At 40.8% G+C, this 23,886-nt stretch overlaps 1 protein-coding gene across 1 annotated transcript in view; it reads right to left on the bottom strand.

The window, feature by feature from the left end:
* Positions 1-1,515: 1,515 nt before the first annotated feature.
* Positions 1,516-23,886, bottom strand: part of ntrk2b (neurotrophic tyrosine kinase, receptor, type 2b) — a 38,894-nt gene continuing 16,523 nt past the window's right edge. Inside the window, exons 8-18 of the mRNA XM_052098921.1 lie at positions 15,552-15,866; positions 14,450-14,467; positions 14,247-14,264; positions 14,135-14,163; positions 13,261-13,360; positions 12,172-12,360; positions 10,923-11,053; positions 10,176-10,348; positions 9,183-9,420; positions 7,405-7,563; positions 1,516-5,244 (exon numbers count right to left, since the gene is read on the bottom strand). Of these exons, the coding sequence (XP_051954881.1) occupies positions 5,059-5,244; positions 7,405-7,563; positions 9,183-9,420; positions 10,176-10,348; positions 10,923-11,053; positions 12,172-12,360; positions 13,261-13,360; positions 14,135-14,163; positions 14,247-14,264; positions 14,450-14,467; positions 15,552-15,866 (1,556 nt within the window). The 3' untranslated portion in view covers positions 1,516-5,058. The remainder of the gene's footprint in view (positions 5,245-7,404; positions 7,564-9,182; positions 9,421-10,175; positions 10,349-10,922; positions 11,054-12,171; positions 12,361-13,260; positions 13,361-14,134; positions 14,164-14,246; positions 14,265-14,449; positions 14,468-15,551; positions 15,867-23,886) is intronic.

Here is a 23,886-nt window from a genome sequence, read left to right as displayed (position 1 = left end):
AAGGTCTTATATAGACAGGTGTGTGGCTTTCCTAATCAAGTCCAATCAGTTTAATCAAACACAGCTGGACTCAATTGAAGGTGTAGAACCATCTCAAGGATGATCAGAAGAAATGGACAGCACCTGAGTTAAATATATGAGTGTCACAGCAAAGGGTCTGAATACTTAGGACCATGTGATATTTCAGTTTTTCTTTTTTAATAAATGTGCAAAAATGTCAACAATTCTGTGTTTTTCTGTCAATATGGGGTGCTGTGTGTACAATAATGAGGAAAAAAATGAACTTAAATGATTTTAGCAAATGGCTGCAATATAACAAAGAGTGAAAAATTTAAGGGGGTCTGAATACTTTCCGTACCCACTGTATCTAAATATTTGGTACTTAACGCATCTGGATGGACCAACTAAAAGTTTCCAATATCTCACCAGACTGTTTTTGACTGCATTTTGACTGTTCAAACAGCCGCAATCACGAGTCCTGAGCACTCTTCTTGCACGCACGTATAGCCACCAACAAGACAGCGCATGTGAGTCTATATGTGGTGTTATCAATATTGTAGAACAAACGGGTATCATTGAATAATAAATACTGCATCGCTTCATTTTAAAATATATAGTTAAAATTCTTCTGACATCACTTCTGACAGTCGTGGCTTAAGAACCGGTAGCCCACCCTTAGTGCCGCCAATGCAAAACTTGCCATGGTGATTCCCAAGGTGTTCTGGATGGTTACTAGGGTGTTGCTGGGATGTTGCCTGGTGGTAACCCACTGGCTCAAGTTTAAAAAGCCCACCCCCAAGTGAGCACGGTAAGGGTGGTTGCTAAGATGTTCTTGGTTGTTTTTTGCACATTACTATTTGGTTTCTAGGGCATTGCTAGGGTGGTTCCTTACTTTCCCCAAGTCAAAAGAGCCCTCCAAGTCTCTATGATATTCTGGTCCTTAGATATAGCTTAGGACCCTCCTTCAATACAATTCTATGGGTTTTTGTTGCTGTTTAAATTTTTGCCAGGTAAAAACATTGTCTGGTTGCTTAGAAAACCTCTCCCCAACAAGACGTAAAATGTACAATGAAATTTGAGCCTGTAGCATAAACAAATAGACAATAGACAAATTAAGCTCCAAAGTATGCTCTTTTGTCTGCAAGCTCATATGCGGACTACAATTGTTTTGTGATAGTCTTTAGTACAGTCACTGGCATGTGCCGACGACGTGCAAAGATGCTTGACTGTCCATGAGTCTAGAAGAAATGGGCTGCACATGGACAGTACACACAGTGTGCTGTTGATGAAATGTGCGGCACATGGAAAACTGAAGTATACTTAGGACTAAAGGAAATACTAATAATGGTACATGATATTAGTAGTTTTGGTTAAAAAATAAATAAAATCTGTAATTTGTACTCTATTTACGCAGGTTGAGTCTAGACTGTCCCTTCATTTGGTCCTTCAGCCAAGACCTCAGGGTCAGTCCGACTCCTATGATTCTCACATGAACATTACCATCACAGTGCCCATCAAGCCCATAGCTTTGAAATGGCCCACATCAAAAACAAACTGATCATCTATTTTGATACATACATGTATTATTTAGCAGTTATTTTGTAGTCGATACATAAATACAGAATAATGAATAATTTGAGAGAAAATCAAATCCAGCTGTTTAATTGGGTTTATTACTTTATGGACAACATCTATGATACGTACTTCCCAGGAACAGGTACGAAAGGAATCTTCCCAAAGGCAAGATCCAACAGATTACAACACGACGACGATTGAGGGCGCCTACACATTAGAGTCTAAGCCAGGGTTCGGCAACCTTTTTTACATGAATTGCCATTTTAAATTTTTCTTGTTAAAAACTGTGCCGACGACCCCCCCCCCACTTATTCACCACATGAAGCACAGTGACCGTGACTACCCCTTCACTTGCCAATGGTGACATGCATGCCATAGGTTGCTGACCCCTGGTCTACACTGTGTCAGGGAATGTTGGGAATCCATTGGTGTGTCATAAGGACGTAGAGGAAAGAAATAAGGGTTGGTGAAAGTGACACTTACATGCAACAAAAAGTTGGGATTAATTTTTCCTTCGCTGGATCAAGGTTTGCCTGGTTAGCATGTTCCAGTTATTATTACTGCTAGTAAATGCCGTACATAGACCACTCTGCGGGCAAAAAGCATCTTTCACAATTGACGGCCATTGAAAAGTTGCTGTAGACCACAAAATATAATTGCAAATATTTATAGTACATTTTTGACAGTGTCCGACTGTTTGCATGAAACAGAAAAAAAAATTCTTATCTGTGGCATCTGGCATCACAGGTCAGGAAAGTCACTAGTGACAGTCTTGGAACTGCGTGTCCTTGAGGTGCCATCAGCATGTCAGGACATAATTTTCCTGTGGCTCCAGCGTGATTAGTTACATGACATTTACGGCTCAGGTGATTGGCTAAAAAAAAAAACCTGTATGCAGAACCCATGAGAGCAAAGATAGCCGCAAGCAGGCCATTTATTTCCAACAGGTTATGCAAAAGCCAAGCAACTGCCATTGAGATGAATGGGAATGAACGGATAGCTCTCAACAAGTATTAAACACCTTTTGCCTGCAACACACACTCTGACATGAGCATCTGTTGACCAATAAGAATTTCAGAGGCAGGTTTTGTTGTGCTCACGGAAATCCATTTCACTTGACTTTCCACGACCTCAAAATGCATTCCTATCTGGAAAATGTTCTGTCAGGAACTTCTCTAGTGTGTAAGCACCCTAAATTGGAAAAAACAAAACTTTTTACCATTGACTGACACAAGAACAGTATCGTTCTTCAAACCACAGTTGGAGAGCAAGTGCCCTCAGTTAATACTTCACCACATATGGCCTGGAAGCCAAACAAAGTCTTACTTTAGTGTCACTGCTGGTATAAGCATCCACCCTCAAGCCTCTTCAGAAATAAATAAATCGTAGGTGTCTGTTGCTGTGCTTCTTTTACAAAGTTCAGACTGAGTTTGATGGGGTGCACAGACACATCCAAAAACATGCCTTTCATCAACCTCAGGGTTATACATTTAAACTTGTCACAGAGAGGATGGATTAGCAGAATAGTCCAAAATTATATCCGACCTTTAATGGATGAAATAAAACTCAATAAATAAATGGTGATAAAAACGATATAACTGTAAACTTTCTGAAGGTACCTTTTTCAAAAAGGCTGTTAAACAAAGGGTCTACGTTGTCTTTATCGCATATTTACAACAAATTGTTTCCATTTGTTCATGTTGTTGACAATTTAGGATTAAAAAAATACAAGGATACATGAGAGAAATGGACAAATCCAGACAGGTAAAAACTGAAAGCAAATGCACAATGTCAATTTTAAGGCCTTTAGTCTATGTGGTGAGAAGGCTGAAGCACAAGCCATTTTTAAGCACACACGCAATTTTATATTCAATCACGTCTCCTAATCAAAACCTTCCCTTGCTCTTTAAATCCCTCACATTCACTCCTATACAGTGGAAGTCAGAAGTTTACATACACTTAGGTTGAAGTCATTAAAACACATTTTTAACCTCTCCACAGATTTCATATTAGCAAACTATAGTGTTGGTAAGTCGTTTAGGACATCTACTTTGTGCATGACACAAGTAATTTTTTCCAACAATTGTTTACAGACAGATTGTTGACAAATTAACCAATTAGCTCCTGATAGGCTAATTGGAGTCAATTGGAGGTGTACCTGTGGATGTATTTTAAGGCCTACCATCAAACTCGGTGCCTCTTTGCTTGACATCATGGGAAAATCAAAAGAAATCAGTCAAGACCTCAGAAAAAAATGGTGGAGCTCCACAAGTCTGGTTCATCCTTGGGAGAAATTTCCAAACGACTGAAGGTACCACGTTCATCTGTACAAACAATAGTACGCAAGTATAAACACCATGGGCCATGCAGCCATCATACCACTCAGGAAGGAGATCCATACAGTCTCCTAGAGATGAATGTAGTTTGGTGCGAAAATCAATCCCAGAACAACAACAAAGGACCTTGTGAAGGTGTTGGAGGAAACAGGTAGACAAGTATCTATATCCACAGTAAAACAAGTCATATTTCAAAATAATCTGAAAGGCTGCTCAGCAAGGAAGAAGTCAATGCTCCAAAACCACCATAAAAAAGCCAGACTACAGTTTGCAAGTGCACATGGGGACAAAGATCCTACTTTCTGGAGAAATGTCCTCTGGTCTGATGAAACTAAATAGCATAATGACCATTATTATGTTTGGAGGAAAAAGGGTGAGGCTTGCAAGCCAAAGAACACCTTCCCAACTGTGAAGCATGGGGGGCAGCATCATGTTGTGGGGGTGCTTTGCTGCAGGAGGGACTGGTGCACTTCACAAAATAGATGGCATTATGGGAAGGAAAATTACGAGGATATATTGAAGCAAAATCTCAAGACATCAGCCAGGAAAAGCTTGATCACAAATGGGTCTTCCAAATGGACAATGATGTCAAGAATACCTCCAAAGTTGTGGCAAAATGGTTTAAGGACAACAAAGTCAAGTTATTGGAGTGGCCATCACAAAGCCCAGACCTCAATCCGATAGAAAACTTATGGGCAGAACTGAAAACGTGTGTGCAAGCAAGGAGGCCTACAAACCTGACACACCAGTTCTGTCTGGAGGAATGGGACAAAATTCCAGCATCTCATTGTGAGAAGCTTGTGGAAGGCTACCCGAAATGGTTGACCCAATTTAAACAATTTAAAAGCAATATGACCAAATACTAACAAAGTGTATGTAAACATCTGACCCACTGGGAATGTGATGAAAGAAATAAAAGCTGAAATAAATTCTCTCTAGTATTAATATGACATTTCACATTCTTAAAATAGTGATCCTAACTGACCTAAGACAGGGAATGTTTTGTACAATTAAATGTCAGGAATTGTGAAAAACTGAGATTAAATATATTTGGCTAAGGTTTATGTAAACTTCTGACTTCAACTGTACATGCTCTCACTTCTCACAATTACACACCCACACTGACAAACAGATGTCCCACACAGGGTCAGCCCAGGATGTCCAGGTAAACCGGCGAGGCCTTGGCCAGACTCTGGAGCAGATTGTGGATTTCTTTGATGTTGAGTCTCATGTAAGGCTCCCTCTGCCAGCAGCCTAGCATTAGGTCATACACCTCTTTGGGGCAAGTACGAGGTCTCTGAAGCACCCGGCCCTGTGTGATGCACTCGATTACCTGCAGGAGGCAGCACAAATGCAAACACAGTCACTGATAACATGGTAGTGTTCCATTCCGAACCTAACCATTGATTCTTGAGACATGGAGTGCAACATGTGCCATACTTTTCCCTGCCATTCTTCAAAAAAATTAATCAGAGATGATCACTAAAAGGTTCTTAAAGCGGTTATGACATTTTTTTTATTATTTTAATGTTCCTAGAGGTTCACTTAAAATGTTAGTAAAGTTTTTTGCACAAAAAAAGTTATTTATTTGTAAACAAATCTCACTGTTCACCACTACTGGGTGGGGCTACGGAAGTGAGTAAAGGTCAGGTGGGCGTTGATGTGTTTTGGAGGCGGTCAGATGCAAATGTCCACAGTGTGCCACCATAATGTTGAGAATGTAGAGAAAGAGTTGTTTTGGCAGCTTGGTTTCAACAAATGCTCTTTTTGCAGTGAGGGGAAAGTTTTGAGTTCTGAAACTTACAGTAGGTTTTTATAGTAGAATAACCTTATATGTCTCAAGTTCAAGGAAAATGTTATTCTTCATATCATGACCATTCTTTACACAATATTCTGTACAAAAAAGATGGCACTTTTATAAGGTTAGATATGCAAAACAATAACAAAAAATAACACAAAATCAAAGTCATTTTTTATCTGTTAAGAGGTCATCAAGGTCACACTTTGTGTCAGATTGTGCTCAGATGTTCTGTCATGAACCATGATAGAGTATGCCAACTCCATTGCACAAACACAAGTGAATATCTGAACATCCCCTAACAGATTAATAAAATGTAGCCTGCTTTGTCCCATGTCTCAAAAATCTGTGAAAAGCACACTAGCATACTACTTTTACAACTTCTGCAGCATATGTATATCATCTGTATGTAATACCCACATGACCTACAACATTTGCCAAACTGCTATACAAAAAAAGAACACTGCATGGGATACTGTTTCCCACAATACAATTGGCCCAACCTTCTATTTATAGTGTGACGATTGAACCAAGTGTGAACCAAGGTGTTTTCAAGATCTTGACTCATTATTTAATAAGACTAAAAAAAAATAAATACAGATTTGTTATGGAAAATTTTATTAAAAAAGCTAAATATCCAAGAATCCATATTTTCCAAGATTCTAATTTGATGCCACTTGCTGAACTTAACAAGCAACAATATGAGTTTATGTAACAACATAGTATTCCACTGTTTGAAACCTTTATTGTTGCATAATGTGTTTTTTGAAGTTTGCAGTATGCTAGTAATCCATTCCAAACATAGGCTGTGTTTGGAATAGCAAATGAGCCACACTACGCTTAATACTTCTGCCAAATCTATAATGGAAGAAATAGTATAGTATGGTAGTGTGTCATTCCAAACCTGGTCGTAGTCTGTAAAATTGGCACTCAGCTTAGAAAAGGTGCCTTATGAACAGGCCCAGGTGGATTTTTTTAAACTTTGTGAATGAAGGGTGTGCGAATCTGCTGAGGTTGTGTGTTTTTGAGATCTCTTTTTTTGCGAGGCATGGTCCATGACAGCAGATGCTTCTTGTGAATAGCATGCTCAAAATGTTTGAGTGCTTTTTATAAGTCAAAGTAGGTCTAACCCACACCTCCAATCTCCTTTCATTAATTAGATGCCAGGTTTGCCAACTCCTGACTCTAATTAGCTTTTGATGATGTCATTAGCCTAGGGGTTCACATACTTTTTAAACCTACATTGTGAATATTTGAATAATGTATTCAATATGTACAAAAACAATCATTTGTGTGTTGAAAGTTAAAACAGATTGTGTTTGTTCTTTACTGTAACTTAGATGAAGATCAAACCAGATTGAATACAATTTTATACATAAATGCTGGTAATTCCAAAGGGTTCACATACTTTTTTATTGCCACTGTATATGAAATAAGGGCTGTTTCTCAATGCTAAATGTCCTTCATTCTGCCACTTTAGTGCCGCTATGACTATTACAAAAACACATCCGGGTAATTTAATTAATTCTTGGTACTTCTTGAGTATTGTGATTGAACTTCGGCAGTGGATGATGATGTTGATTGAGTCCACAAGAACGTAAAAACACATAAGAATGAACACTGAGAAACAGCCAATGAGTTTTGTCCAAGCATGAGTAGGGTAGTTATAATTGTTTAAAATCTGATGACTCTTACCTCATTATTTGAGAGTTGGTACCAGGGTTGCTTGCCATAAGTAAATATTTCCCACAGGACCACACCCAGACTCCATACATCACTTTCTGTAGTAAATCTCCTGTACATGATGCTCTCTGGAGGCATCCAGCGAATGGGCAGCATGGTGTGACCACCCACCTGTTGTTACAAATACACATTTACACTGTGATTCAGTGATATCCTACTATCCTTGCTTACACCAGCATGAATTTGCTGATCATGGTTTATTAATGCTGTTGTGGTGCTGGTGGCCTATCATAGCATACTTGTTCACAACCAAATATGATTTATTTTAAATTTTTTTGCAATTGCATTTAGTGACACTAGAGGTGCAGAAAACAATTACACTTTAACTTCCAAGCCTTTTTAGTACTTGTAGTCAAATGCTCTATTTTGAAATTTATCAAGGAATTGTGATATTCGAAGTTTGCAATGCACTATCCAACTTCAGATCAAGCATGTGGGGTTTCACAGCATAACTTTTATTTGCTGACAGATGAAGAAATTAGCTTTATGTGAAATTTGCTGACAGAGTCAGGTACTTGGAGGACTTCCATAAGACAAAGGCAAAATCACAATATTTAGTTAATTGAAAAACTTGTAGTACTTGTGAAATTATTATTATGATTTTTGCATTGCTGGATCGCAGATGATAATGCAATAAAATGAAATGTTTCTCTGTGTTTTTCTATTGTATTACAGCAGAGGGAGCTGACAGTCCATCTCACACACACACACACACACACACACACACACAGGGCTGGAGACTCAGCAGTGTTTCCTGCTGTGCTGGCAGGATGCAGACAGAGGAGAGCCCTTCAGTGTCAGATGGTGCTTTTGGGCTTTTTCTGGAGGAAATCAATGTGGAAAACTGTTGGTTTTTGTGGGCCCACAATATTAATCTGCTGTTCAGATGCATGAATTTAAATTCATTCATTCATTCGTAATGACCCGCACTACCTTGTACTACACTATTAAGTGTACATGAGGGAAATGTTAGGTAAATCTGTGTTTGCAACATTGTCTGTCCAGCCTATTAGGGCCTGAAACACACAAGTACGTGAACACAAATGCCTCCAGCTACGCAAACTCGATTTTGTTTGTAATTGGAGGAGGACTAAGGAGGTCTGTAATACCTGAAGAAAGCTATCTGTTATCATTACCATTATCATTCCCAGTCTTCTCAATAGAGCTGTTCATCCGTGATGTCAATTTGTAGGCCAAGCCTGAAGGCTAATTCACCATGGGTTCCCTCTGGAATATCCTATGCATTTATATAATGCTAGCTTTGGACTTATGAATAAAATAAGGTATGTTGCTTAAAAAGACTTTTCACATTTTGTCCTACAAAATAAATGACACAAACTCATACCTCAAATGTTAATTTTGAAGTCGCAATTTTGTTGCTAAATAAGGACTACACTGCAAAAAATCATTTTATTACATGTATTGTTAAATGTATTGCACTTTTCAATCATTCTGTATCAGTATGTCCATAGAAGACAGTTGACGCACAGTTCTTGCCCTACAGCGCTATTGAAGCTTTCTGTGGCAGATACTATTACTATTAGATTTCAGGGATGTAAAGATCGATGTTGATTGGATGAGAGACTCTACATATGCCATTTTGGGTCTTGCAATTTTAGCATTTTTAATCAGATATTTTGCTGATTTGTGTTGCAAAAACACTTTTGGGCTCAGTTCATAATCTTCATTAAGAAATCTGGACCACATGGAAATGTATTACCCGCACTTACCCTATAGTAGTCAGTGCTGTAGACATCTCTGGACATGCCAAAGTCTCCTATCTTGACAAGCAGGTTCTCTCCCACTAGACAGTTGCGTGTGGCCAGGTCTCTGTGCACAAAATGCTGTGAAGCCAGATACACCATTCCTGCTGCTATCTGCTGAGCAATGTGCAGCATCTGCGGCTGAGTTAACTCCATCAAATTCTGCTGCCCATCCACCATCAGAACCGCATCTGGACCATGAGCCCTGAGAATAGCAAATGTGGAATATGCAGTGACCATGCATTATATACATATTAAAATTGTCTTATATTTTCTCTTCTTCAAAGTAGCCATCATCAAAGATGCCTTCATTACAGCTCTGCATACAGGTCATTCTCTTGAGGTGCCACCTAAGATGCTATTAAAACTTTCATAGTATTGATGGAGTTCCCATGAAGTATGCTGTGCACTTATTGGCTACTTTTTTTTTCACTTTTCTTTGTGCATTTAGAGTAATGCACTTATAGTAATCTATGTGGCAACATTTGATCACCAGAATTCATATTGACACATTTATCTTTCTGTTTTAAGTATAGCCACAAGACTTTACATACTTTATATATCATCAGCATGAGACTGGGGTGATAGAATCACTTACTAACCATGTCTGTGCAAAGTTATATCAAATCTTTCAACTCATGTCATGATGTAAACTCAGTAGACCTGGTAACTTTCGTACAATATGCACAAGGATATAAGAATAATAGTTTGTCCACTTAGAAAAATAGTCCTAAGTTAAATATGACAATTTGAACAACTTTAAATGGACAAACTTCACATTTCTACTTCTGTAAACATACTGAGGGACAAGTTATTTCTGTGGTTGTCACCAGCATGTCACAGATGCTATCATTAGAAATTAACTTGAATTGAACTCTGAATATTCCTTTGAATTGGTTTGACAAAAAAAAAAAAAAAAAAAGTTCAAAGTGTGGGTGTGATAAGCACTTTCTTGCAAACCTGAGAAATTTATTGAGGTCTCCATGTTTCATGTATTCAAACACCATGATGAGGGGGTCACTTTCTACACACACGCCATAAAACTTGACAATGTGCTCATGTTGCAGGTTGGTGAGAAGCTCCGCCTCCCGGTGGAAATCTGCTCGCCCACTTTCACTGGCTTCTTTCAGCGTCTGTGAGATAAGAAAGTCATGCATTTATCTTACAGACGCTTAACTTTAACTTCATCCATGTGCCCACTTTTACTCAACAACTTCAAGGAATATTCCAGGTTCAATAAAAGTTAAGCTCAAGCATAATATTGATTAAAACAAAAATTTATTTTGTCTTCTTTTCTTTAAAACAAATCACAAATCGAGATTACAGTGCAGCGCTTACAATGGAAGTGAGTGGGAATGTCAACAAACCCTAAAATGACTATACAAATTATGATTTAAACAACATTACAGCTCAAATAAAACAGAAAAATGATGTTTTAACAGAAGAATTCATTTAAGTGCTTTTATAAAATTAGAAGCTTCGCATTTCTGTCTTTAACCCTCCAAAAATTGGCCCAATTCACTTCCATTAGAAGTGACTCACTGTAACCTCAATTTTTGCTTTTATAAAGAAAAGGAGGGATGGGTCTAAATATTGTTTTGTGGTAATCAAATGATGTCAATTGAGCTTAAGTTCTATTGCACCCGGAATATTCCTTAATGATGTTTATATTTTATATAACAATGTTTTGTTGCATAAATGACATACCTTAACAGCCACCAAAATTTTCTCTTGGTCAGGTGTCAAGTTGTAGCATTCAGCCAAGAACACTTTTCCAAAAGCACCCTCTCCAAGCTCTCTTTTTAGCAGAATGTTGTGACGCTTTATGTGCTGGACGACTGCAGAACAAGTAACACAAAATAAAAATAAATTTACATTAAAAGAAGAAAATATAAGTGACGCATGCCCGTGAAAAACTCACTGCCACTATGTTATAGGGTGTTGTGGGTGGTTGCCACTTGTTGTCAATGAATCTTAAATTAAGTTACTTTTTCTCACCCCCTTTGGCAAATTGTATTCATTTTAATTTTTTTAAGCATAAAACTTGCCAAATTTTGTTAGATGTATACTTAAACAAGAACAACTAAGAATTAATAGATTTATTTTCTGAAAAATCTCAAATTTTTACTTCTCAAATAAGCGATCTTGTTTTAAGAATTTTAAAATATTTTTTACTGTAAAACAAGGCAATAATACTGATAAAGAAAATGATAGTTTAAAGGTATAGTTCACCCAAAAATGAAAATTATCTCATCAATCACCCTCATGCCATCCCAGATGTGAATGAATTTCATTCTTCTGCTGAACACATACAAGCATTTTTAGAAGAATATTTCAGCTCTGTAAGTCCATACAATGCAAGTGAATGGTGAACAGAAATTTGAAACTCAAAAAAATCACATAAAGGCAGCATAAAAGTAATCCATAAATCTCCAGTAGTTAAATTTCCATTTTCACTTTCACCCTTTACATTCTTCTTTATTTTTATTTTATTTTTTTATTTTTTTTGGTGATTTAAATTCTTTGTGCATATCACCATCTATTGGACAGGGAAGAGAATTTATAAATTCAGGACCAAAATATTTATCTGTTTCTCACCCACAGCTATTATATCACTTCTGAAGTTATGGATTAAACCACTGGAGTTTTTTTGGATTACGTTTATGCTGCCTTTATGTGCTTTTCTTTGCTTCAAAGTTCTGTTAACCGTTCACTTGCATTGTTTGGACCTACAGAGCTGAGATATTCTTATAAAATATTTGTTTGTTTTCAATAGAGAAAAAAACGTTTTATTTAATAGTGATTAAGTTACTATGTGTCAGCCAACCCTACTATTATTGCCATGGTGACAGAATGGAAGGTTACTATGACAACTGACCAGTGGCAACCTAGGTCTGGAATCTATTCCAGATGATGGAGTTGTGTCGCTGGTGGCCCAGCTGCCATGACAACTCACAAGTGTCCGATTTGAGCATGCTGCCAGGGTTGCGGAAGTACTGCGGGTTCTCGATGACTGGGATCTTTGTCATTCCAATAATAACGGCATCTGAGCCAATCTCTGAGGATGATGGTGTGTTGTTGCCATTGGAAACATGGTGGAGGGGACTGGCTGAGTCGTCATCATTACTAATGACAGATGAAGAACCTGGTGGAGTCCAAAAATGTCAGGCAATACAATAATTAATACAAATAAAAAGGATACACTTAATCTTTAAAAAGTGCATATATGACTGTGACAGGGTGGTACACACCTGGTCCCTTATCAGGAAAATTACACCTCCAAGAGGGATAAAGGCCGACTGCGGATGGTGGTGCGACGAGAGAGAGATCGTTTACAGGCAGCTGACCATCATGTGTGTGTTTGTGTCTTTTGTTTACGTTTCTCATTAAAGTATTATTTACATTGCCAAGCCGGTTCTCGCCTCCTCCTTGCCCGTTTATATCCCTTTACACTGACCGTAAACAATCTCTCTCGTCGCACCACCTTCCACAGTCGCTCTTTATCCCTCTCAGAGTCTTAATTAGCCTGATAAGGGACCGGGAGTATAATCACGACCCGGCCTCGCCCTGTCACATTGACATTTAAAAAGAGTGAAAATGGCCATGCTCTGGTCCTAAGAATGAACATCAAAGGTTTTAGTGAACGCCACTGAACTGGGTTTTTAATTGGCTTTGCTTCAAGACCAGATTTTACATTGGATATCAACTGGTGGGTGACCCAAAATAGAGCCACAACTGTTTATGGAAGAAAAGCAAAAATGTCCTTAAAATTGAAATTTTAAATGTATTTACAGTGTATATTTTTTGATGTATTAATACTGTAGTCATTCAATATTCAATTCACCATGACAAACCTTTTAAAAACTCAACCGGCTTGTTTTGTTCTGTGCTTGGTTTCTAAATGTCTCTTGAATTTCACTGGTTTCATACTCTCCATAAACCCTGTTTATCCTTGTTTTAGACCATTTTTATGTAAGAAATATTTTTTTATTTCCTGTTTACATTCAAATACATCAGGAGCAGTGACATCACATGATGGACTTACCCTTCATGCCAAATTTGGAGCTTCTGCCATACTTGAGGAAAACTAACATAAGAATGCATCCAGTTAAAGCAACCCCAGCTATCCCAACCACTATATACACCTAGAATAGAAAGCACATTTACACAGAGTTAGTTCATTAATGTACTTAAATGAGAAAACACTAAAGCAAGCAGTTCACCTATTTGGGGTGGGTTTTTAATTGGTTTAGCAAAGTTAGTGTAACATGCCATTATTTGCACATTGTATAAATGTTAGCCATGTATTTAATTAAATGTTTTGTTTTGAATACTGTATATTGTCACAAATGTGCTCTCATTATAAATCACAGTGAAAGGAATATTTAAAATGCAAGATAAATAAAAAGCTAAGCTCTAACAACAGCATATGTGGCAAAATTCATTTTAAAAAGTATATGGTCACACTTTATATTAGGTGTCTTTACCTACTATGTAACAACATTAAAATACATACAATACAATGCACTTATTGTGTACTACATTTTGTTCCCCAAAATTCTCACAAGATTCACATTGGCTGCTTCTAAGGTTGTGATAAAGGTATGTTTAGGGGAAGGGTTAGGGTTTAGATTAGGGTTAGGGTTGGGGAGGGGTTAGGTTTAGGATTATGGGTTAAGGTTAACAGATGTAATGAAATGCAGGTACTTTAAATGAAAGTACAATGCAACAACACGTATGTACATAATAAGTGTGTTGTTTCAAATGCTTAAGTACACAGAAGTTAAAGACACCTAATATAAAGTGGATCCAAGTATATTAATTTGCCTTGTTTCTCAGTTAAGTTTAGTCTTTTGTTTTATTACAAACTGAGGGACCAGACAACTTTTTCAGTGTTAATGGACAAATGGAAAACTTACCGCAACTGTGTCCTCCAATGGTGGGGTTTCTTAAAAAAGGCAGAAAAACAAATATCCCTAAGTATACAATTACAGGCAAAGCAGTGAGAGACAAAAAGAGAAACACACTTACCCGGACTAAACGTTGGGTCTGTGTGAATATACCATATTCCGCAAAAGTAAAATAGATAGAGAGCATGAAATTAATAATCTGTTAGTAAATAACATTCTATAAACTCTATAAATTTACCTATTAGGGTGAGAAGCTAACCTTGTTCAATTAAAAATCACTCAATATAATTCACATAAATGCTGTGTCAGTGCAGGATAACTTACCGTAATAGTCTATTTCCACTGTAGAATCAAAAATATCACAACGTTTAAAACTGCTCTTATACATATACAGGGGTAAATGCCATTTTAGTACATATTATTTGGCACTTTCAACAAAAAGGGTACAAAAAAGGGCTTGAATTTTAACTGATTGGTATATGAGCTGTTTGATTTGCAACCGTTTGCAGTCTGGATACAGTTTCAGTCCCTGATTTGTGTGCTTTTGTCATTTTCTAGCAATAAACATTAAACAAAAATTCAATAAATAAAATGAAAACGTTAAATTACACTAGAATGGGTAATAGGTTTACATACCTTGCCTCAATTAATGGTTGTGTGCAAAATTGCAGAACACAGCAAAGTTTTATGTTTTTGGTCATTTCAATAAGTTATTACGTGTAAATATTAAATATTTATACAGTGAATATCAATTCAACAGATTATCTCAAAATACTGTTGTATGATTATAATTGTTTAATAAATTTGAGAAAGTTAAGACCGGTTAAGATGGAACAGGCCAAAATCTCCATTTCAAGGTGACTATGCAAGATAACAGTTTATCTAAAATGTCTAATAAAATATCTAATAATCTAATCATTCTCAAAGAACATGGGATTTGTGCCACTGTTGCTTTAAGAAACATAATGGAATACCAATTTGTACCCTATTCGTGGAAAGTGCAACTTGTAAAAGAATCAAATATAACAAAACATTATGCAGTATAGTTCAGCCATTACAACTCTCTTTTAAAGTATTGTAATAGATATAACAAGTTAATATGCTTGGTCTTGTTGGACTAGATCAGTTTATACTCCTGCTGCTAATACAGAATAAGTATGAAGACTTACAACATACACAGATATGCTATTTCAAGCTCAATTAGCCATAAATAAAATATTTGTGAAGCAGATCTAGACAAGTGGTACTGAGAATGAGGAGGGTTTCAGTGAGAAAACTCTCGTAGCATGCAAATGACTTAAACAATAGACAAAGAGGGAGTACGCAAGTTGATTGGCTAGGATATTATATGTCAACAGACCAATCAGCTTGCACCATGTAGAGTTTCATGATAGAACTTTAAATCATTAAAAAAAAACAGATCCACCTGTCCCTGAGTGGTCATCATCGGGCATGTGCATGAAGTGTGCTGTGACATTCCTGCTGTCCTCTCCAAACTCATTGCTAGCCACCAGCTTGTAAATGCCATTATGGATGTGTGTTGGAATGACCAGTTGCAGACAGCCATGGTACTCCGTATATGTGATTTCATGGATCTCGGTCCTGATGTACTGCTGCTCCTCCAGCAGCTTGCCCTCGTGGTACCAGCGCAGTTGAGGCTTCGGGTTGCCTGTCACAGTGAATGGGATGCACCAGTCCTGATGCCTTTCGGGCTCTTCCAGCTGCACGATAGTAGGGGGAACTGACTCAGGAAGAAGAAGGGGAAAAGGAAAGAGAAAGAAGGAAAGAGAGGAGGAGGAGAGGATGTGTGATCACAGGATGCACCACAGGAGTAAACAAGAGAAATGTGGAAAACTTTGCTGTAGCTTGATGAAAGGACAGATTCTGACAGCACATGGTGTGGAGGGGCAGCATAGAGGGGTACTAGGTTGACGAATACAAGAGAGTGATAAGAAATGAAGAGGCTTACTGTATTAAAATAACAATGTAAAGAAACATACAAATAACCAAATGCAAAAAGGAGAAAATTCTAACTTATGGCTGGTTACCTGATTTGGCATTGATTATATAATACATAACTATACAATTAAGTTACATGAAGATGATAATATGTTAAGACATAGAAGTTATATATAACCCTTTGGAATTAGCTGGTTTCTGCATTAATTTCTCATAAAATGTGATCTCATCTTCATTAAAGTCACAACATCGCTTTGTCCCAAGAGCAGCTTTGGGACTCTCTGATCACTGTCTTGTTCATCTTATTTCAACCTACAGACAGAAAAATTAAATCAGCTAAACATGGATGAGCTCACAGATACTGTGACATCATATATCAATTTCTGTGTGGACACGTGCATTCCTACTAGGACTTATTTAACATACAGCAATGACAAACCATGGTTTACAGCAAAACTCAGGCAGCTTCGTCAGGCCAAAGAGGATACTTACAGAAGCAGGGATAAAATGTTGTATAATCGGGCCAAAAACACACTGACAAAGGAGATTAGAGTGGCTAAAAGAAGCTACACTGAAATCTAGAAAACAAGGTTTCAGCTAATGACCCTGCATCAGTGTGGAGTGGCCTGAAGGACATTACCAACAACAAGACACCACCCTCCAACACTGAAGGGAATAAACAACTGGCTGATGATTTGAATGTGTTTTACTGATTTGAAGTCTCACACGACCCCACACCCGCACTGACCTTCACTTCACACAAACATCATCACCTCCTGCAACCCCTCTCCTGCTACTCAACCTGCACTTAAGATATGTGAAGAAGATGTGTGCTGGGTCTTCGAGAAACAGAAGACAAGGAAAGCACAGGGCCCAGACTGTGTTTCACCCACTTTTCTAAAAGCCTGTGCTAACCAGCTGGCCCCCATCTTCACACAGATCTTCAACACATCACTGGAGCACTGTGAAGTTCCCAGCTGTTCAAACGCTCCACCATCATCCCTGTCCCAAAGAACTCTAAGATGGCATGATTTGATGACTACAGACCTGTCGACCTGATGTCTGTGGTCATGAAGTCATTTGAGAGACTGGTGTTGGCCCAACTGAAGGACATCACTGGACCCTTTCTGGATCCCTTGCAGTTTGCCTATCGAGCAAACAGGTCGGTGGATGATACAGTCAATATGGGAATGCATTACATACTGCAACATCTAGACAGACCAGGGACTTATGCAAGGATCCTAATTGTGGACTTCAGTTCAGCTTTCAACAGGTTTGGTTCGACTACCAATTCAGACATCAGACGACTTCAAAGAATAGTCCGGAATGCTGAAAGGATTATTGGTTCACACCTTCCCACCCTTCAAGAACTGTACACCTCCAGAGTGAGGAAAAGGGCTGGAAAAATCGCTTTGGACCTCATTCACCCAGCAAACTACCTTTTTGAACTGTTGCCCTCTGGCCGGCGCTACAGATCTCGGAGTGCTAGAACATTCAAGCACAAGAACAGTTTCTTCCCTCAGACCATTCACCTTCTGAACAGTTAAAACTGCCCTAACACTCTCCATTGTGGCTATACAATCATGAGCATATTCACCTATTCATTAATATTTATATTCCATTTATATTTATTTGATATATCCTACCACTTCTGCAGAATATATTAAATCACCTTGCGCATAACTGTAAATCGGTATATAACATATTTGAACGACATTATTGCCCTACTGTAGTTTTCTCTATATATTTATCTGTTGTATCTTATTTTGTATTCTTATTTCACTGTTTATGTATATATGTTTATATGTACATTTCAAATGTTTTTATGTACTGTATATGTTGTACATTTGTTATTTATTTTATTCTCTTTGCACTGGAAGCTTCTGTCACCATGAAAAATTCCTTGTGTGTGTAAGCATGCTTCGCAATAAAGCTTATTCTGATTCTGAAGTAAAGACAACACAATATGCTTATGCTACCAACACACAAACAATTATAATCTTACTTGACTTTTTTTAACCAATCCCATTTGAAATGAAGAGTGCTGTGGAAAAAGTAAGTGAATCCCTAAGCTAAAGAGAACTTTAAGAAAGGCTAATTAGAGTCAAGAGTATCAGAACGAGAGTGAGACAAATGGACACAAAAGCAGGAGAAACGGTTCAAAGGATTAATAAACAACAGAAAATGTCTATAGGAACAGGACTGGTGAAGGAAGGCGACACCGGCACCGGCTGCAGTGGCAGGAGAAGAGTCTTAGATGCATGGTAGCCACGCAGCAGGCTAAGGGAGGAGTGTGTTCATAGACAGGTGTATGCATTGTGGAAGTCAGGAGCAGATCTGTAGGAACTGTCCCTTGAAGCATGGTGTGGTGCAGAACAAAGCCCAGGTGAAGGAGGGCTGGCGTTTTCCCGACACGTGGGCAGAGACAAGGAATCCTCCACTGGCGATTTGTGGATGGTGAGGACAGGCGTATGGTGAACTGGAAGGCAACCACACTTCCCGACATACGGACAGAGATAGGCAACCAACAGACACAAGAGACAGCACCAACTAAACAGAGAGCAAGGTTAACGCTTGACTTGTCAAACATTCAGCATAGACAAGAATACCTTCAACATTAAACTAACTTTAACATTAAAAATGTAATTATATAGCATCGGACAAAACACCATTGGGGATTTAAATAAGCAGGAAACAAACAAGGGCCAGGTGCCACTCGCAGCTGAAAGTTGTCATGATAAGCATTCCCATGGAAACAGTCAGGGTTCCCATGGAAACGATGATATGGCATGCCAGTGGCACCTGAAACACATGAGGGCAAAATGTAAACACGCAAACAGGGAACGATGATGTGTTCATCAGACAGTATCTAAACCTGAAAAGGTGACAGGACTGTGACAACACCGGAAGTCGCACGGTGGTAACTCGCGCACGTCGGTAACCAACAACTGGGCCCATGTGCCCACAAAAAAGCACAAGACAGAAAGCGGATGATAATGACGGTCCCGTCACATGACAAGGAGTTGGCAAATCTGGCATCCAATTAAAGAAACGAAATTGGAGGTGTGAGCTACTTTGACTTATAAAAAGCACTCAGACATCTTGAGTTGACAAGAAGCATCTGCTGACGTGAACCATGCCTCACAAAAAAAGAGATTTCAGAAGACCTCCGATCAAGAATAGTTGCTTTGCAAAAAGCTGGAAATGGTTATCTTAAAAGTTATCTTGAAAAGCTTAGATATTCATCTGTCCACAATTATGCAAATGTTCTATAAATGGACAAGATTTAGTACTGTTGCTACTCTCACTAGAAGTGGCGGTCCAGCCAAGGTGTCTCAAAGGGCACACCGCAGAATGTTCAATGAGGTGTGACAGCTAAAGACATGAAGGAAGCATTGAAACTGGTTAACATCTCTGTTCATGAGTCTACTATTCAGAAAATATTAAACAGCCATGGTGTTCATGGCAGGACACCACGAAGGAAGTTACTGTTTTCCAACAAAAACATTGCTGTGTGCCTGAAGTTTGCCAAAGACCACCTTGAAACTCCACAATACTGCTGAAGAAATGTTTTGTGGACTGATGAAATGACTCGGTTACTAACGTAACCTCGGTTCCCTGAGAGGAGGGAACGAGTATTGCGTAAGTAGCTTACGCTATGGGAAAACTCTGTTTCTTGAGAAATATTGAAGTCTTTATGTAAAACACATTGCAGCTGCACAGCAGACAGCAATGAGCGAGGCAGCTCGGTCATTGGCTGTGCTGCGGCAACTTGCTCGAACCAATGACGGGGCGACTCTGAACGCGCAACCAATGAGCGCACTTCGCGCTCACGTGCTCAGAGCCCGCAAAGATGGGCGTGGCTAAGGCTATATATTAGGCGCCCCGTCATGAGAGTTCTTTAGGTTCAATCGACTGAAGCGACTGACCAAGCACAAGCACGGCAGCTTACGCAATACTCGTTCCCTCCTCTCAGGGAACCGAGGTTACGTTAGTAACCGAGTCGTTCCCTCTCGAGAGGTCTCTCCTATTGCGTAAGTAGCTTACGCTATGGAAACACCATGCAAAACGCTGTGCGTGCTGACTTCGCTCTATAAGGCCAGAGGCAGATGCCTGAGCCTTAAAGCAAAGTGATTATTCAACGAGCCGGCCAACGGCGAGCTATATAATGGGATAATACAGAGCGCATTTGCCCCAAGGTGGCCCATGGTAGGGCGCTCATTGTAAAAACACAAGCACATATCTTATGTACTGATTTTTCTATTTACTGATATGCATAAAAACCCTCTAAGTCAGTCAGAGACGGACCTTATAAGGGAGGAGATAATGCTCAGCATATACGTACTCCAGTCCATACTACAGTCAGGCTGATAGAATGTTGGAATGCAATAAGGGGACCTGTAGGTTATAAAACCTGATAAATGTCGAAGGTGAGGCCCAGCCTGCCGCCGCACAAATATCCTCAATGGGTATCCCACACGACCACGCCCACGAGGAGGCCATGCTCCTCGTAGAGTGAGCTCTGACGCCTAAGGGGCATTGAAGGCCCTTGGCTTCATAAGCCAGCGCTATAGCATCTACTATCCAGCGCGATATTCTTTGCTTTGAAACTGCGAGACCTTTAGTGTGGCCGCCAAAGCATACGAATAATTGTTCCGTCTGTCTGAACAAGGCAGAACGTTCCAAGTATACTCTGAGCGCCCTGACCGGGCAGAGTAAATTAGCGTCGCTTTCGTCTGCTGGAGACGATAGCGCTGCCAGAGATATCACCTGTACTCTGAAGGGTGTGGAGAACACTTTAGGAATATACCCGTGCTTTGGCCTAAGGACAACTCTGTAGTTGTTAGGTCTAAATTCCAAGCAAGGAGCGCTTGATGACAGCACGTGCAGGTCGCCCACTCTCTTGACTGAGGCGAGTGCCAGCAAGAGTGCAGTTTTGAGCGAGAGCTGTTTAAGGTGCACGGTTCGGAGAGGTTCGAACGAGGTACTCTTGAGTGCGTCCAGGACCGTGGCCTGGTCCCAGATCGGTACCGAGGGGGGGCGAGGAGGGTTCATCCTCCTAGCGCCTCTTAGGAAATGAATGATTAGGTCGTTTTTCCCTAATGAGCGTCCTTTATCAGGATTGTGTGACGCTGCTATGGCAGCCACATAGACTTTGAGCGTGGAGGGTGTGCGGCCCGCCTCCAGCAGCTCTTGCAAAAAGGCGAGTACACTTGGTATCTCGCACGATTTGGGGTTCAAGCTCTTGGTATCACACCAGTCACTGAACACTTTCCACTTTTGGGCATATAAGCGCCTCGTAGAGGGCACTCGCGCCTCAGTGATGGTTCTCAACACTCCGCTGGGGAGGTTCTCTGGAACCCGTTGAGGGGCCATGCATGGAGGGCCCACAGATCGGGGCGGGGATGAAGAATCATCCCGTTGGCCTGCCTGAGGAGGTCCAGCCTCAACGGAATCGGCCATGGGGCAGATTGCATCATCTGCATTAGTTCTGGAAACCACGTCTGGTTCTTCCAGAGTGGGGCTACCAGGAGCACTGCACATTTCACCTCCCTGATCCGACTGATGACCTGAGGTAGCATCGCGATCGGGGGAAAAGCATACAAGGGGCGGCTCGGCCAGACTTGGGCGAGTGCGTCCGTGCTGTTTGAGAAGAAAAGAGGGCAGTGCGCATTTTCCCTGGAGGCGAAGAGGTCGACCTCTGCCTCGCCAAAGGTTTGCCATAACCACTGAACCGTCAGGGGGTGGCGAGACCATTCTCCTGGGAGAACTTTGTCTCTGGACAGCATGTCCGCTCCCTGGTTCAGGACGCCTGGCACATGCGCTGCTCTCAGCGAGCGCAGGTTGTGCTGTGACCATAAGATGAGCTCCCTGGCCATAGAGTGCAGGGAGCTCGACCTGAGTCCACCCTGGCGATTTATATACGATACTACCGTCATGTTGTCCGTTCGGACCAGGACGTGTTCGTTTTTCAGGTACGGAAGCAGGGCTCTGAGAGCCAAGGCGACCGCTTTCATTTCCAGACAGTTTATATGTAGGCGCTTTTCCGGGTTTGACCAACAACCGGAGACAGGCCTGCCCTCGTAAAGGGCCCCCCATCCTATTTTGGAGGCATCTGTCGTGATCATTTTTCTCCGTGTGTTCACGCCCAGACTCACGCCGGTTTGATACCAGTCGACGGCCTTCCAGGGCGTCAGGGCTTTTATACAGCCGTGATTCGCTCTGATTAAATAGTGGCCCGAGCGCCACGCATGAGTGGGGACACGGCTCTTGAGCCAGCGTTGGAGAGGACACATGTGGCACTATTCCCAGAAAAGAGATATTCTGGCTGGGGGATAGCACGCTCTTTGCAAAATTGATTCTCAGACCCAGGCATTCTAGATGGCTGATAACCCAAGATCTGTGCGTCGTTAACTGACTCTCTGATTGTGCTAGGATTAGCCAATCGTCGAGGTAATTCAGTATTCGCACTCCCCGCTGTCTCAGGGGGGAAAGTGCTGCGTCCATACATTTCGTGAATGTACGGGGGGCCAATGATAGGCCGAATGGTAGTACTGTGTACTGGTATGACTGTCCCTCGAAGCGAATCTCAGAAATGGCCTGTGATGAGGCGCTATCGGAATGTGAAAGTAAGCGTCTTTCAAATCCACTGATCGAAACCAATCCCCGGGCGAACTTGCGCGAGGATATGTTTGGTCGTTAACATTCTGAACGAGCGAATCATTAAAGCTTTGTTCAGATGTCTGAGATCTAGGATGGGGCGGAGGCCACCGTCCTTTTTCGGACGAGAATGTAGCGGCTGTAAAACCCGCCTCGCTCATAGAGGGAGGAACAGTTTCTATAGCCCTTCTCTATCAGTTTGAGCACCTCGGTGCGTAGAACATGTGAAACATCTTTCCTCACTTTCGTCTCGACCACCGCTGAAAAGCGGGGTGGTCTGTGAGCGAATTGAAGCGAGTAACCGTGTTTTATTATGTTCAAAACCCATTTCGGCATGTCGGGGATTTTTTCCCAGGCTTTTGCTCGCACAGATATGGGCTGAATGCTGGCTGGGGGCGTGTCGCAGTGACGTATGGGCCCTGCCAGCGAATTGCCTTGTGCTAACACTGAGCTTACAGCTCTCAGAGGCGCGGGAGCGCGCTGAGCAGCTTTGTTGAGTGCCGAGTGCAGGGGTGCGTGTGAGATTACAGGCATGCGCGCTATCTCCGTAATGCTCGCAGCATGAGCTGGAGAAATGTTTGAAACTTTATAGATAGTGTTTATGGGTGGGGGTGCATACATTGTAATGCGCACACGCGCCACTTTCATAAAGCTTCCCGTTCTTAGCAGGGAGTTTCTTGGCTCGCGCGTCGCATCTGTGATGCTCGCGGCATGAGCCAGAGAACTGTTTGAAACTGTATGGGCAGCGCTTATGGGTGGGGGTGCATATACCGTAGTAGGCACGCGCGCCATTTTCATAAAGCCTCCCGCTCGTGGCAGGGGGTTTTTGGGCATGCATACAGTGTTTGTGTGTAGGGGTGCATGCATGACAGCAGGCACGCGCGCTACCTTTATGGGGCTTCCAGCTTGAGCTGGGGAAGTATTCGGCACTGTTTGGACAGTATTGATATGTGGGAATGCGCACTTTAGTGTGGACACGTGACCCCTTAGTGACACAGGCAGAAAATGACTCTTTTTGTGATTTCTGTGTGTTGCCGATAAAACGGCGTTTGATTGCAGGTGAGCGAGTTCTGTGACTGGCCCATTGACTGCTGTACAGACATTTCCTGCCGCCTGTAAGGGGACTGGGTAATGCCTTGCAG

Source organism: Xyrauchen texanus, chromosome 3 (assembly GCF_025860055.1).
Source record: "Xyrauchen texanus isolate HMW12.3.18 chromosome 3, RBS_HiC_50CHRs, whole genome shotgun sequence".
NCBI classification, from domain to species: domain Eukaryota; kingdom Metazoa; phylum Chordata; class Actinopteri; order Cypriniformes; family Catostomidae; genus Xyrauchen; species Xyrauchen texanus.
This window is presented reverse-complemented; position numbering and strand designations above follow the sequence as displayed.